Source organism: Chiloscyllium punctatum, chromosome 9 (assembly GCF_047496795.1).
Source record: "Chiloscyllium punctatum isolate Juve2018m chromosome 9, sChiPun1.3, whole genome shotgun sequence".
Classification (NCBI taxonomy): domain Eukaryota; kingdom Metazoa; phylum Chordata; class Chondrichthyes; order Orectolobiformes; family Hemiscylliidae; genus Chiloscyllium; species Chiloscyllium punctatum.
This window is the reverse complement of record NC_092747.1, coordinates 45,732,140-45,749,879: the sequence shown is the minus strand read 5'-3', so window position 1 is coordinate 45,749,879 and position 17,740 is coordinate 45,732,140. Positions and strand designations below refer to the sequence as shown.

Sequence of the window (17,740 nt, the reverse complement as noted above, 5' to 3'; positions counted from 1 at the left end):
ACAATGCCAAACAGAATACATGAAAGGAATTAGAAACATCTTTTGATAAAAGCAGCATTATTTCTGTCAGAAAATTCAGTGGATGGAGTTTAGTTAGAGAATTCAAATTGTATACATAAGTGTTCTAGCTGGCAAATGCTGTCACTACATGCATTCATAAAAAAAATAGAAATTTTACAGAGAAGATTTTGAAATATTTCCTCTTATTTTGCAAATTTATTTTCGAATCATCCCTGGTGTGTGGGCTTTGCTGGATCATCTCCAATTGGCCTGGAGGTGATGATGGTGAGTTGCCTTCTTGAACTGCTACAATCCTTGGAATTAGGGACGTCTACATTGATGTTAGGAAGTGAGTTTCAAGATTCTGACCCAATGACAGTGATATCATTTTATCATTGCTGTTTCAAAGTCTGGACTGTTTGTTAGAAGGGAAACTTGCAGGTGGTGGTTTTTCTATGTATCTGTTGCCCTTATCTTTCTACCCGTTAGAGGTTGCTGGTTTGGAAGATGCTATCTAAGGAGGCTTAGTAAATACCTGCAGAGCCTCTTATCAATAGTACACATTGCTGGTGAAGGGAATAAATGTTGAAAGTGGTGGATGGAGTGCCAATCAAGTACTCTGTCTTGGATGGTGTTGAGCTTCTTCAATGTTGTTGGCTCTATACCCATTCAGGGATGTTGACAACATTCAATCATGCCCCTGACTTGTAAATGATGGACAAGCATTGGGGTCAGGTAGTGACTTACTCGCTGCAGAATTCTTAGCCTCTAAATTGCTCTTCTAACTGCAGAATTTATATAGTTCGGTCTAGTTTCTGCACAATGTAATCCTGAGGATTTAAAAGTGAGGGATTCAACAATGTTAGTGCCATTAAATGTCAAGGGGCCATAGTTAATTTTTCTCTTGTTGGAGATGGTCAACACCAGGTGCAAATGCTGCTGGCCACTTATCAGGCAAAATCTAGCTGTTGTTCAGGTCTTTCTTACAGGCGTTCATGGACATGCCTGAGAATCTACGGTGAAGGCACTGAACATTGTGCCAGCAATGAACATCACCGCTGCTGACCTTGTGGTGGAGCAAAAGTCATTCAAGAAGCAATTGAAGATATCAGGCCGAAGACACCATTTGTACAAAGTTTTTCCTGATTCCCATTAACTCTAGTTTTGGTAGCTCTCTTTGAAGAATTTTTAACAATTAATTGTTTGCCATTACTCAAACCATATTCAACAAAAACTCTGAAGGCTTGCTTAGGTTAAAAACGTTGGGCCAAACCTTTCTGGGCTTGAAACTTCTGACAGGCATATAACCTGCTCCCCAAAAAAATCCTCAAATGTTCCCAATTCTAACCAGAGTTGTACACATCTGGTACTTACCTGGTGGTAAGCAAAGAAATACGAGGCAAATTAAAACCTAGCCCTGCATCTGGGTAATTACATAACTGACCTCCATCATTGCCTCGATTCCACAATCACCCAGCATTGTATGCCATCCCTGACCTGCCTCAATGCCCTAGATCACCTAACCAACCTGTGACCTGACCACATACCTCACAATGCAAATTTACCTCATTCACCCACTCATCATGACCTCAACACAGCCCACATTCCCAACCACCCATTCATCTGCTCCTCCATTCACCAACATTCAGACTGGACCTGTAAACCTACCGTATAGTATCTAGCGTCAGTAAAAGGGGGAATGTCTGCTTTTTCCCTGACTACTCCATTCCAAGAATACTCTGATGCTTGCAACACATTTCTATGAAAGCTGGTCTTGGGAAGGAATATACAGCAGTATTGATTCAAGGGGATTTGGTGGGGGGGGGGGGGGGGGGGGGGGAAAGAGGGGGGCATAGAAATCCAACTATCAGTGTTGCGACTTGAAAGATCATGACTATTCCCTCAGTTATGCGGATTCATCTGTAATCACACTGCATACAATTTTTTAAAAATTCATGGGAAGTTGTCATGGCCAGCTGGGCCAGCATTTATTACTCATCCCTAACTGCCCTTGAGAGTGTGACAGTAATCTGCCTTCGTAAACCACTTCACTCCATTTAGTGTGGTACATCCACAATACCATTAGGAAGGGAGCTTCAGGATTTTGATCAAGTGATTCTGAACGAACAGGGTTTAAAGAAATTATAAGTACAAAAGTTGTTTTGAGCGTAACTATAGAGTATCCAGGTTTCCTCGATATTTTGCATCCACCCATCAAATGCTCTGTTTCCACACAAAACCCATCACACTCCACACTCTTGAACAAGAGTATTCTCTTGTTTAAGGTACTGTGCAGTACTAGGCATGACAAGAAATAATGTTATTTTTCTGGTCTTTTGGTTAAAAATTTGACCATTTTGAAAAACATCATATTGCCAAGACAGGTTCTGTACTTTGTTTCCTTAAATTTATACCATAAAAAGACAAATCAGGTCAAACATTTAAACACTTCCTCGATTGAAGGTTCTTAAATAACTCCATGATTTACATCAATGATGGCTAAATGAATTAAAAATTAAATATTAAGACTCAAATAAAATAAATATTGGTGTGACTAAGTTTATTCTTTTATGCCCAGTTTAAGCTTAAGTTTACTCAAATGAGAATAGCAAGATTCTTGGACACATCTTGACACTATAAAAATGGAGAATACATTTGACATATTTTGGTCAAAAATCTGACTGTGCCCAAAGAGGAAACTCCTGGTCCATGTATTTATTTAAGATTATTCAGTTACATATTGAAAACGAATAAATTTTGCAAAAATAAAACCTAAGATTGAGGAAGAAAGAACATTCTGAAAGTCAGACAACTGTTCATTGTTTCAACAGTAATTTACTAAAATTCACATGCAATGTACAACTTCAATTCTATCATTTGCAATACCAAAGTGCACCAAATAAGGAATGCAATGGCATTTTACCTTTGGGCAATTCACTGATGATTTCCTGCGACAAAGCTATATGCAAATAAAGACATTTTGATGAAAACCAGATCAATTAATTGATTCATCTGCCATGCAAAGAGGCATGGATGGGATGGGATGGGATGGGAAGGGAAGGGGAGAATCATGAATTTGTCTAATATTTGTAAATACAAAGCCATTTGAAAATTGTACAACCTATCGTGTCACCTGTTTTTGGAGGTAGGACTTTTTTGTGCCTACATATATGAAGGAACTTTCATCATCAACAATAAGGACTGTAAACTAAAACTGTATATCTACTGTCATGTGACAGTATTACTGAGGGAGTTGCAGGCTTCAGCTTCAGGTAATGCTGCATTCCTACCATCATATGATAATCCCTAACAGCACCACACCTAATTTTTTTCTGAACAGTAAACAGTTGCCACAAAGTCCAACATTTAATAAATTGGATTAATGTCCAGTTTAATCTGTTTTAAATGCTGTTGTTGATTAGTACAATGAACTTTTTTCTATGGTCTTCTCTTTACAGCATTAATAGCTGAGATGACTGTTGGAACTTAAGAATAATTTTGACAGTACATTAACAGTTCAACTGAAGAACAGCACCTTTGGCACTTGATTAGTATTGCACTGAAATATGCAGCATTTTATGCACTTCAACTGGCTGTACACTCAGCTGACAATGTCAGGTGCTGCCAGAGTGATGGAGCACAACAACTTACTAATTGCTAGCCCAGGAGCACAGAGACCAATCATACTTCTTCTACCATCACCATGACTGAAACTGGATGATAGTAAAGAACAGGTTCTTCCAGCTGAAGAATATGTAGATAAGTATCACATCATGTGGTACATTTACTAGTGATGCTCTTGGAATGTGATCTACAAACTTTTAATTTTCTGTTTCTCTTCTAATCAGTACATATTTGACAACGTCAACAATTAGCATTGTTCCAAATTTTTGTCAATTATTTTGTTAACTGCAACTTTGGAATGAACACAAGGACAGTCACAGTAACATGATTTTTGAACTGATCATCTCTCCCACTAAAATAGCAGCGAGCACTCAGGATCTCTCTAGTATCGTAAAAGTTAGAAATTCAATAGCTAGAAAGAGTAACTTTGAAGTAATGTTTTCATATTGAGCAACAGTACCTTGTCTTTGTTTGAATTGTGAGATGCATTTACGTTTATAATTCATTTATACAGCAATCAAATGAATGTGAATACAGAGAAATTATTTTGAAAACTGATATTTCAGTGTTTGAAGTTGATGATACTGCAAGGATTCTGATCTGTCTTAAATCTACAGAGAATATACTACAAACAGGTTGTTTCATTAAAATCTGTTAATGGAACTATCTGGTGAAACACAAGTTGACATTTTTATGAAGTATTTTTAATGTTATTTCCTGAACGTTTGAAGATAACTTAATCTCTAATTTAAAATCAACAGTAAATATACAATTGTTCTGTAAAGCTTTCATAGCAAAACTATCTTAATCCATTCTTATAGGACAGTGACCTTGCAAACAATGTTGCAACTTGCTGAATCAATAAATTAGATATACGAACACTTCACAATTATACAGTGCAGGAGGCCATTCAGCCCACTATGACTGTCACTTCTCAAACATATGCCAATTAGTCTCCCTTTCCTATCCTTTCCTCATAGCTGCAAGTTTATTTCCTTTCTTAGATGTCATCTAATTTCTTTTAGAAGAAAATATCGAATTATCCATTCAAATCATGCATTTCAGATCATACGTTACTGAGTAAAAGGAACATACTTCATCCTGGTCTATTATTTTACAAAGCATTTGAAACCAAGATACTCCAATTATCAAACCTCCTGCAAGTGCAAGGTATGGCATTCTATGGTACCCACACCACAATTCTGAAACCTCTATTAAATCTCTCTTTAGTTTCTAGGAGCTATTGTTAGGTGCACAATACCAGACTTGCCAGTCTGAAACACCTCACTTCTAATACAATTCTAATAAATCTCTGCATCCTCTCCAAGGCTTTGCCATGGTTCCTAACGTGTGATGCTTAGAATGGAACACAATACTCTGGGCAAAGTCTAACTAGTCATTTTCTACACTTTTCTTTAAAAAGGTGGCTTGTTGTGTCACCTTCAAAGACTTGCGTAAATACATCCACTCATTGTTATTTCTGTATCTCTATAAAACTGGTCCTTCACTCATTATTTTAATTTCCAAAAAGCACCACTTCACTCTTTTTGGCCTTTGATTTAATCTGCCAAGTGTCTATATCCTAAAGAAGAATGCTAATATTCTCCACACTGTTTACTATATTTCTAAGATTTGAGTCACCTATACACTTCTTTTGATATTTTTTCTTTACCAGTTCACTGCCAATAGGATTTAGTGGTTACAGCAATAAAACAGGTTTCTGGAGACATGCCACAACATAGAAAAAACTGTTGACATTAGCAGCATAAATTCATCTAATTCCTTTAAAAATAATCTACATAAATTCAGTTATGTTCCATGTATTATTTAACTTTGAATTAGATTCACATCATTGCCAATAGGTGATTTTGCTTTCATTTTGAGACCAATGAAAACTATCCGTTGTATGAAGGGGTGTTCTGTACAAAACAGTGGGCATCAGTAGAAATGCAATAGTGCTCCATTAACTAACTGAAATGAGTTCAATTTTCAAGAAGGGTCATCTTATCGACCGATTTTTAAAAATTTAGCACTTAACAAGATGCCTAATCTTGGTCTATAAAAAAAATTCAACATTTAGCACTGTGAAAATATATTGAAATGCAAAACCTTACTATATCTAAGTAATTCTGATTACTAAGTATAAATCAAACAGGTGACACTCACAATTTTCGCTGCTACGTGACTGAGGACTAATAGCTGATGCACAATTCTATAGGAACACACGGCAAATAAGCTGAAGTCATGTAATGGTGATAATGAGGATTGCAGAATAAATTTTACATCCTTTTTGGGAGTAATGAAGGAAACATTAGTTGTACAGTAACATGATATATAAAATAAAGGATTGAAAACTCTTGATGGAACCAGATGAAGAGCCATCACAAGTAGAATGTAGTTTTCACTATTTCTCCAAATGACTTCTTCAGTTAGTCTTCAGAACTAAATAAAATGACATCTCAGTAATGTCCATCTTTCCCTCCCTTCTACTGAACATAATGACATAATAGTACAGTATATGATTCCAAGGATACGAGCACACTGATATCTAAAACAACTGGTTATTTATCATTAGGGCTAAGCAGAAGGGCTATTCAATGACATGAGAAATTAGAGTTACATTTAATCTCTATTTTCTTGATAATCACATATGTAGACTTCCAGCAGGAATCTTTGATCAAAAGCATCATTTCCCCAGGGATACAGAGGACATTATTATTGCCCTGTTGTCACACTTGAAATAAGAAATAACACTACTACAGGCTGGTACCTTTCTAATCCTAAAGACTTAGTATCAAATTATGCAGTGTATTTACTTACTGTGTCATCTGGGATCATTTGAAAATAATCTTAGCTAAACAAATATAATGACATACAGCATTTACAAGTGAGAAATGGAAAACTATTGGCTTGAGTGTTACTTCGGTAAATTAAAAATGTATACTAATAATAAACAAGAAAATTGGAGTTTGCGGGAAAAGGTCAGTCGGTCAGGCAGCATCTGTGTAGAGAAATCAAGGTTCTGAGGAAGGGTGACTGGCTCCAAAACATTAACTCTCATTTCTCTCCACAGATGCTGCCAGAACTGCTGAGCTTTTGCAGCAAATTGTGTTTTTGTTTCTGATTTCCAGCGTTCGCAATTCTTTGGGTTTTTACGTAAACCAATGTCAGTCATGTCCACTTCTGTAAGCCTATAGTCCTCCCCTGTTGACAATATTTGTATTACACACTAAAAAAATGAAGGTATTCCAGTGAATGACTGTGGGTACTTTGAGGCTTCTGATTAATTCTGAATGAGACGATGTCTGGTTTGTTAAAAATCTGCCTGAAACTCACTTCATACACCTTACTAGTACTCAGGAGTGGTATGCTGGATGCTAGGTGAGAAGACTTCCAATAAAGTGGCTAAATTAAAAATAGGCTGTACATATTTTCTCTATGCAGCTGTTCTAACTTATTTGAATATTTTATATTAAGGCTTTTATGATTTTCTTTGATTGTAATTCTGGTACAAAAGACTGTAAAGGAATTTCAGTGAGATAATTCTACCTAATACTGCAGACTGATTAAGATTAAGGAACTGCCCACCATCAACAATTCTTGTCAAACTGAAACATTTATAAAAAAAAAAGAGTATTCCTCAAATATTTCACTGGCATGATTCCAATATCTGACCGAAAAATATAATCTTCATTATCAAATTGAAAAATGTAAAATGGCAATTTTTGCACATAATAGGAAACCATTGACCTTTGAGATAACAGGCGCACCACCTCCTCTGAACACATTCTATGGCCTCATTTTTAAAGATACATTGAGAATCGCACATACCTGTAAATATATCAATATTTCTGTACTTCATGTCAAAATGTCTAGTTTAAATGGAAGAACTATTATAGTGGGAATGTTAGGAAGGAGGAATTAATGCTCAAAATTGCTAGTCATGGAATTGGCATATCCTTAGTTCAATGGATAAATGAATGATCCTGTGTTCTTGGTTACTGATTACACTTGATACATTTAATTCAGAGTACTTAAGTTAGCAATTCCTCCATCTCAGTTTACTTTTCTCCAACAGTTAATGGGTGCAAAGGACTCCAACTAAGTCATGATTAAATAAATTTGCTTAATATATATTCTTTGCGCAGGTTTAGAATTTCTCACAAGTACTGATAAGACTTCCTCTAAATAGGAAAGGTAATGGTGATTATTTACCTGTTTTTTTAAAAAAAATCAACATTAGATTTGGAACACATTATAAAATCAATCTTTCCATTTACTCATCCCTGCTTTTTAATGATTACGTCCTTCTGGGACTTTAGTTAACTTTCAATGCAAAATTTGTGATGTGGTTCTTCTTTTAATGCACTATGGAATGTGGATTTTGCTTAAATGCAAGGGTATTTGTAAAATATTTGAACATTGCAAATTTGCACAAGGATAATATTGCAGTAACCCTGTTAGAATGACAGATCAGGAGAACAACAACGAAGATGGCAATGGAAAGGTTGACACAGACTTCATACAATAAAGGAATTAGCTAGTACCTAATGGCCAAAAGCAATACATCAATATTTAAATAATGTTTTAAATTTAAATTTCCACTTAATAGATAGTGTCATTAAACATGTAGGGATAATCTCAATTAAAGCACTTTAAAGAAAGGAACACAAGAATTCACAGATCTTTATACTGGAAACAGAAAAAAAAAGTCGATAGATGCAATGTTAGGACTCATGTGGCACAATGGGAGTGGTTCTGAGCCAGAAGCCCTGTGTTCAAGTCCAGCTCTCCCAGGAGTGTGCAATAATACCTCTGAACAGGTTAATTAGTAAATATCTAGAAATCAGTATTGGTAACCTGCTATTTAAGTTAAAATATATGCTTGAGATATCGTAATATGAATAAGCTTTTTCATGCATTTTAGTAAGAAATACATTGATAAACCTAACAATAAATGCCAGCCAAATCAAAGCATCCAATTTTGCTGATACAAGCTTCAACTCCTCAGATACAAGCAAACAAAATACAAATTCTTAAAACAATTCAGAAAACAAGTTTAAGAATGATGGATAAGTGAAGGATACCTTTACACATGCCTTTTTAAACAAAAAGCAAAACCACTCCTCAGAAAATTGATGTCTTGGTCACAGACAATGATACAACGTATGAAATGTTCTACATGTGACCTACGCTATGACACTTCTTTCAGTGAATCCCAACAGAAATGAAACGCCACGAAATGCTGGAACAGCAATTACTACTGAAATAAAGAAACATTCTGCAGAGTAACATTTAGCTGGAACAAGAGCAAAATAAAATGTCAACTTACAATCAAAAACAAGCTCTTCAGAAAACAAATCGACTGACCACCTGAACACTGTCATGTTAATTTCATAGCAAATAAAAGGAACACAGCTAAAATCAGATCTTATACATCTTATCTGGCTGATATGCTGAATGGCTAAGAAACCAATTTGAAATATGTAATTTAAACAATTAAAAATAATAATTCTCAAAATGATTGTTTTTAAAACTCTCCAGTAAAAATAAGTTGCTAACTGCAACCAAGGAGGTACCTGTTTGGGATAGAAGTGCAATACAATATTACTGTGCCTTCTGTCATGCTGCAGTCATGTCACCTCAACTGGTAGCTGGTATCCCGCAGTCAATTCAATAAGAGACAGTACAGACAACATGGCACTGCTCTGAACTCTCGACATGGTGTTTCAGATGAAGCCGAGATTGAATGTTGAAGCGCTGCACTCCAGACAGAGAAATGCAGGAATGTTCAGAGCTGTGAAAACTGCCACTAAAAGACATCGAAAAGGAACAAAGCAGCAGGCAACAGATGAAGCACAGTGACTGCAATTGTTCCTCTTCAAGCTAATATGAAACAGTACTGGTAGTTTTTCCATGCAGTGGCAAAATTACCAAATTTTAACAGAGCAGCTAGAGCAGTGACAACTCTGATCACTATTCAGGAGAGACTCTCACAAAAACGTATCCTATCCTTAAATCTCTCTGAAGCACAGAAAAAAAATGCAGAAATCCTGAAGGCCTCTGAACCCAAATTAATGTAACTTATAAACAGTAGCATTCAATATTACAGTCCAAGGTGAAAGAGGCCAATGATCAATGTCATTGCATTAATACAACTCACAGAAACCTTTGAATTTGATTAACTAAAAGACTATTTAAAGAAAGACAAGAGGTCTTGCAGTCGGAACATTTCTACTGAGAGGTGAAGCTTACATTCAGAAAAGTAATTTATGTGGAGAAATGCTGAGGTTGTCAATCAGCAGCATGAGTATATCCATAACAGAACAGATGAGACTTTATATTATGCCAATAGACAAAGGGCAGAACAATAAGGACAGGATTCAAATATGAGAGGACATCAAAAAGGCAAAGGCAATATGGCACTGTGTTCCCTGACCAACTACTCTGTCTCAGGATTGCTAAAGTGCTCCAGTAAAATAAAACACAAGCTGCAAGAGCAGAATCTCATTTTGTGCTGGCCGACCCTACAGCCTTCAGGATTCATTATCAAATTCAACAACATTAGGAAGTGAGCAGCCTTTCCATGGCCTTATCCTATACACCAGGTTTTGCCATCACATGGACTGCTACCACTACCAGGAGAAAGTGAGGACTGCAGATGCTGGAGATCAGAGTCAAAAAGTGTGGTGCTGGAAAAGCATAGCCAGTCAGGAAATCCTGATGAAGAGCTCATGCTCAAAACGTCGACTCTCCTGCTCCTTGGGCGCTGCCTGAACAGCTGTACTTTTCCAGCACTGCTACCACGACCGACCCGTTGTCGACCGCTAATGGTCCCCATTAGCAGCTATTGATTCTCCCAGGTTGACCCTTACTCATTCCTTTGTGTGCGCACCCATTGTTCTCCTTCTCTGTGGTCCATCTCCATCGACTGTTTATTCTTATCCACCCACATCCCCAACTTCAGCTTATGTATCAACATTTTCCTAGCTACAATCAGTTCTGAAGAAGGGTCACTTGGTCAGAGACATTAACTCTGCTTTCCCTCTATAGATGCTGCCAGACTTGCTAAGTTTTTTCAAGGTATGAAGGGATATGGGGCCAAAGGCAGGTCACAGAGTCATAGAGATGTACAGCATGAAAACAGACCCTTCGGTCCAACCCATCCATGCCGACCAGATATCCCAACCCAATCTAGTCCCACCTGCCAGCACCCGGCCCATATTTCTCCAAACACTTCCTATTCATACACCCATCCAAATGCCTTTTAAATGCTGCAATTGTACCAGCCTCCACCACTTCCCCTGGCAGCTCATTCCATACACATAACACCCTCTACGTGAAAAGGTTGCCCCTTAAGTCTCTTTTGTATCTTTCCCCTCTCATCCTAAACCTATGCCCTCTAGTTCTGGACTCCCCAACACCAGGGAAAAGACTTTGTCTATTTATCCTATCCATGCCCCTCAATTTTGTAAACCTCTATAAGGTCACGCCTCAGCCTCCGATGCTCCAGGGAAAACAGCCCCAGCCTGTTCAGCCTCTCTCTATAGCTCAGGTCCTCCAACCTCGGCAACATCCTCGTAAATTTGGGCAGCACGGTGGCACAGTGGTTAGCACTGCTGCCTCACAGCGCCAGAGACCCGGGTTCAATTCCCGCCTCAGGTGACTGACTGTGTGGAGTTTGCATGTTCTCCCAGTGTCTGCGTGGGTTTCCTCCGGGTGCTCCGGTTTCCTCCCACAGTCCAAAGATGTGTGGGTCAGGTGAATTGGCCATGCTAAATTGCCCGTAGTGTTAGGTAAGGGGTAAATGTAGGGGTATGGGTGGGTTGCGCTTCGGCGGGTCGGTGTGGACTTGTTGGGCCGAAGGGCCTGTTTCCACACTGTAAGTAATCTAATCTAATCTAAAAAAAAATCTTTTCTGAACCCTTTCAAGTTTCATAACATCTTTCCGATAGGAAGGAGACCAGAATTGCCCGCAATATTCCAACAATGGCCTAACCAATGTCCTGTACAGCCGCAACATGACCTCCCAACTCCTGTACTCAATACTCTGACCAATAAAGGAAAGCATACCAAACACCACCTTCACTATCCAATCTACTCACTTTCAAGGAGCTGTGAACCTGCACTCCAAGGTCTGTTTGTTCAGCAACACTCCCTAGGACCTTACCATTAAGTATATAAGTCCTGCTAAGATTTGCTTTCCCAAAATGCTGCACCTCGCATTTATCTGAATTAAACTCCATCTGCCGCTTCTCAGCCCATTGGCCCATCTGGTCCAAATCCTGTTGTAATCTGAGATAACCCTCTTCGCTGTCCACTACACCTCCAATTTTGGTGTCATCTGCAAACTTACTAACTGTACCTCTTATGCTCGCATCCAAATCATTTATGTAAATGACAAAAAGTAGAGGGCCCAGCACCGGTCCTTGTAGCACTCCACTGGTCACAGGTCTCCAGTCTGAAAAACAACCCTCCACCACCACCCTCTGTCTTTGGATTACAACAACAGGTCTATGGAGTTAGACCACAGATCAGCTCATTGGATAGTTTAACAGGCTCAAGGGGTTGAATGGCTTACTCCTGCTCCTTTGTTATGGCACCAGGTGACAGATTACTCTGCATACCCAAAGCAATGACAAGGAAGAAGATTGAGTTTTATATCATAGATGTCAAGCAAAAGCCACTCGTCTCAGCTGGAGCAAGTCCAAATCATGGATTGGAAACTTTTAATATGCCAGAAGAGATTTTCAATGTGTTGCAGCACATTAGATCACTGACTACAGAACAGATCTTACAGAAATGTGATGTGCTTACAGGTGGAGGAAGTCTTCCTGAAGAAGATCATCTCTTCGAAGTAGATGAGAGTGAGACACCAAATCAGCATCTGGCAAGGAAAATTCCAGCTGCTGTCAAGGTTAGCCTTAGAGATAAAATAACAGCTGGAAAAGAAAGGAGTAATCAAAGAAGTGACAACTTTGACAGAATTGATTAACAGCATGGTGGTAGTGAAATAGCCTGGAAAGCTGAGATCATGCATTGACCCAAAGGATCGAAATGAATCTCTGACGAAAACTCACCACTTCATAGCAGCCATTGAAGGAATTATGCCACAACTTCACTCAACATGAGATGTGAAGATCGGTTTTTGGCAAGTGAAATTGGATGACAGCAGCAGTTTTCTCACTGCTTGCTGGACATTATTTGGGACGTAAAGATTATTGCACATGCTGCTTGGCACTTCCACATGTCCTAAAGAGTATCCACAAAGACAGCGTGACAGTGAGTGATCTTTCTGGAGTGGAATCTATATGCATGATCAGCTCACACATGAATGCAGAAATTCAGCAGAAGCTGCCATTGCCGACCACAATCAAAATCTAGTGTGACTGCTAGCCAGAGCTCACCATGTGAAAATGGCTGAATAAAAAAAATTCAATTAAAGATGCCCAAAGTTAAGTACATCGGTCCTGTACTGACACCAAAAGATCTTCAAACAAATCATGAAAAAGTGATGGTTCACAGATTGCTGGTAGAGCTAAGAGATATAAAAGTAGTGCATCAATTTGCTGGATTCATTCAGCAAAGTATTTAGCAAAGGTGTTGCCCCTAATTTGTTTTCAGGGTGCGAATCAATATACCAACTCACTGTCAAGCATATACTCTGGTAATGGGACATGAAACCTGAAACAACATTCACTAAAATCAAGTAACGAGGGTGGCAAAGCAAGTGCTGAAATCCCTTGATAGAAGTCAGTTTGCAGAATAAGACAGGACTTGGATCAATGGAACGCAGCATGGAAAACTGACTGCATTTGCATTCACGGCATTAATACAAACAGAACAACACTATGATCTGACGGGAAAGAGTACCTGGCCACTGTCTTTGCTTATGACCATTTTCAAATCAATACCACTTGGAAGAGACAGTGGTACAAAGCCACAGCAAAGTATTTGTCTGCAAAGAATGTTACTCTGGTTACAGAGATACCAGCAAGGAAACAGATGTACATTACAGACACACTGTCGAAAACAACACTCCCTACAAAGAAAACAGGGTGTTTTGTGTACAATCCTCCAGGTCGAATAAGGAGCCGCAGCTTGAAATATTCTAGAAGTCATCAGCTCAGCACAGGCATTGAATATTACAACCACCTTGCTCAAATTAACAGCCCACCTAACAAGATGCAACTCTCCAGGTCGTGCAAGTAGTAGTGATGAAAGGACAGCCTAAAAGCCAATGGCACTCCCTTAGTCATACAGAGATGAAATGAGCATACTGGGCATACAGAGATGAACTGATATCCTCAGGTTGTATATTGTACAAAGGAAATTAGTCATGATCGCTAAGGAGCTGAGTGTAGAGATGTCAAAGTGTAACCATACAAGCCACCACGACGTTTAGTTAAGTTTAAGAAAGGCAGTAGAATTACTTTACTGGCCAAACATAAACAATTAAATCAAACACTGTCAGCCAGTGCCATGTTTGTAAGGAGTACAAAGCTAAGTAAACTACAGAGCAACTGATGATACATGGCATTACAGGAGGAGGAGTTCATCCCTTTAATCTTACAGGAATTGTTAACAAAAAAATCATGAAACGTGGATATAGCTGGCTGGACCAGCATTTATTGCCCATCCTTCGCCGCCCTTGCGAAGACAGTGGTGAAGTGTCTTCTTGAATTTTTGTGGAGAAGTGCGGGGGAGGAGCGGAGGACTGCTGGGAAGGTGTGCGAAACTGTTTAAACTACTTATCTCAGGCATCGGGGCCTCCATTTATCGAGAGATGCGAGAGAAGAGCGGAGGACTGCTGGGAAGGTGAGTAAAAAACAAATTTTTTTGAACAGAGCGGCAAGGAAAGACAGCAGAGATTGAGGATCTGAAAAGTGACACAGAGAGCTAGGTTGGAAGCTGAAGAGCAGGATGAATAGAGTAGTGATCTCAAGTTTGCTACCGGTGACATGAGATAGTGAGGTGAGAAACAGTCAGTGAATGCAGCTGAACACAGAGTCATAGAGATGTACAGCATGGAAACAGACCCTTCGGTCCAACCTGTCCATGCCGACCAGATATTCCAACCCAATCTAGTCCCACCTGCCAGCACCTGGCCCATATCCCTCCAAACCCTTCCTATTCATGTACCCATCCAAATGCCTCTTAAAGGTTGCAATTGTACCAGCCTCCACCACATCCTCTGGCAGCTCATTCCATACAAGTACCACCCTCTGCGTGAAAAAGTTGCTCCTTAGGTCTCTTTTATATCTTTCCCCTCTCACATTAAACCTTATAGTTCTGGACTCCCCGACCCCAGGGAAAAGACTGTCTATTTATCCCATCCATGCTCCTCATAATTTTGTAAACCTCTATAAGGTCACACCTCAGCCTCCGACGCTCCAGGGAAAACAGCCCCAGCCTGTTCAACCTCTCCCTGCAGCTCAGGTCCTCCAACCCTGGCACCATCCTTGTAAATCTTTTCTGAACCCATTCAAGTTTCACAACATCTCTCCGATAGGAAGGAGACCAGAATTGCACGCGATATGCCAACACTGGCCTAACCAATGTCCTGTACAGCTGCAACATGACCTCCCAACTCCTGTACTCAATGCTCTGACCAATAAAGGAAGGCATACCAAATGCCTTCTTCACTATCCTATCTATTTATGACTCCACTTTCAAGGAGCTATGAACCTGCACTCCAAGGTCTCTTTGTTCAACAGCACTCCCTAGGACCTTACCATTAAGTGTATAAGTCCTGCTAAGATTTGCTTTCCCAAAATGCAGCATCTTGCATTTATCTGAATTAAACCCCATCTGCCACTTCTCAGCCCATTGGCCCATCTAGTTCAGATCCTGTTGTAATCGGAGGTAACCCTCTTCGCTGCCAACTACACCTCCAATTTTGGTGTCATCTGCAAACTTACTAACTATATCTCCTATGTTAATATTCAAATAATTTATGGAAATGATGAAAATCAGTGAGCCCAGCACTGATCCTTGTGGCACTGCACTGGTCACAGGCCTCCAGTCTGAAGAACATCCCTCCACCACCACCCTCTGTCTTCTACTTTTGAGCCAGTTCTGCATCCAAATGGCTAGTTCTCCCTGTATTGCATGAGATCTAACCTCGCTAATCAGTCTCCCATGGGGAACCTTGTCGAACACCTTACTGAAGTCTATATAGATCACATCCACTGCTCTGCCCTCATCAATCTTCTTTGTTACTTCTTCAAAAAACTCAATCAAGTTGGTGAGACATGATTTCCCACACACAAAGCCATGTTGACTATCCCAAATCAGTCCTTGCCTTTCCAAATACATGCTGGATTAGTGGTGCTGGAAGAGCACAGCAGTTCAGGCAGCATCCAACGAGCAGCGAAATTGACGTTTCGGGCAAAAGCCCTTCATCAGGAATAAAGGCAGTGAGCCTGAAGCATGGAGAGATAAGCTAGAGGAGGGTGGGGGTGGGGAGAGAGTAGCATAGAGTACAATGGGTGAGTGGGGGAGGAGATGAAGGTGATAGGTCAAGGAGGAGAGGGTGAAGTGGATAGGTGGAAAAGGAGAAGCAAATGTGGCTGTGGTAGCGAGTTTGTTCCTGTCCCTCAGGGTTCCCTTCAACAACTTGCCCACTACCAAGGTGAGACTCACTGGTCTATAATTCTCCGGCTTGTCTTTACTGCCCTTCTTAAACAGTGGCACCAGGTTTGCCAACCTCCAGTCTTCCAGCACCTCACCTGTGACTATCGATGATACAAATATCTCAGCTAGAGGCCAAGCAATCACTTCTCTAGCTTCCCACAGAGTTCTCAGGGACACCTGATCAGGTCTTGGGGAGTTATCCACTTTTAACTGTTTCAAGACATCCAGCACTTCCTCCTCTGTAATCTGGACATGTTGCAAGATGTCACCATCTATTTGCCTACAGTCTATATCTTCCATATCCTTTTCCACAGTAAATACTGATGCAAAATATTCATTTAGTATCTCCTCATTTTCTGCAGCTCCACACAAAGGCCGCCTTGCTGATCTTTGAGGGGCCCTATTCTCTCCCTAGTTACCCTTTTGTCCTTAATATATTTGTAAAAACCCTTTGGATTCTCCTTAATTCTATTTGCCAAAGCTATCTCATGTCCCCATTTTGCTCTCCTGATTTCCCTCTTAAGTATACTCCTACTTCCTTTATACTCTTCTAAGGATTCACTCGATCTATCCTGTCTATACCTGACAAATGCTTCCTTCTTTTTCTTAACCAAACCCTCAATTTCTTTAGTCATCCAGCATTCCCTATACCTAGCAGCCTTCCCTTTCATCCTGACTGGAATATACTTTCTCTGGATTCTTGTTATCTCACTTCTGAAGGCTTCCCATTTTCCAGCCGTCCCTTTACTTGCAAACATCTGCCTCCAATCAGCTTTCAAAAAGTTCTTGCCTAATACTGTCAAAATTGGCCTTTCTCCAATTTAGAACTTCAACTTTTAGATCTGATCTATCCTTTTCCATTTCTATTTTAAAACAAATAGAATTATGGTCTCTGGCCCCAAAGTGCTCCCCCACTGACACCGCAGTCACCTGCCTTATTTCCCAAGAGTAGGTCAAGTTTTGCACCTTCTCTAGTAGGTACATCCACATACTGAATCAGAAAATTGTCTTGTACACACTTAACAAATTCCTCTCCATCTAAACCTTTAAAACTATGGCAGTCCCAGTCGATGTTTGGAAAGTTAAAATCCCCTAACATAACTACCCTATTAGTCTTACAGATAACTAAGATCTACTTACAAATTTGTTTCTCAATTTCCCTCTGACTATTGGGGAGTCTAAAATACAATCCCAATAAGGTGATCATCCCTTTCTTATTTCTCAGTTCCACCTAAATAACTTCCCTGGATGTATTTCTGGAAATATCCTCCCTCAGCACAGCTGTAATGCTATCCCTTATCAAAAATGCCACTCCCCCTCCTCTCTTGCCTTCCTTTCTATCCTTCCTGTAGCATTTGTATCCTGGCAGCTGAAGGTTCCAGTCTTGCCCATCCCTGAGCCATGTTTCCGTAATTGCTATGATATCCCAGTCCCATGTTCCGAACCATGCCCTGAGTTCATCTGCCTTCCCTGTTGGGCC

General features: G+C 39.7%; 1 protein-coding gene across 2 annotated transcripts in view; it reads right to left on the bottom strand.

Moving 5' to 3' along the window:
• Window positions 1–17,740, bottom strand: part of LOC140481359 (palmitoyltransferase ZDHHC20-B-like) — a 123,138-nt gene that overhangs the window by 22,011 nt on the left and 83,387 nt on the right. The window contains exon 8 of one of the 2 annotated variants that reach the window (XM_072577424.1): window positions 2,924–2,959. The exons of the other annotated variant lie outside the window; for it this stretch is intronic. Coding sequence (XP_072433525.1) covers window positions 2,924–2,959 — 36 coding nt within the window. The remainder of the gene's footprint in view (window positions 1–2,923; window positions 2,960–17,740) is intronic. 2 annotated transcript variants of the gene reach the window in all.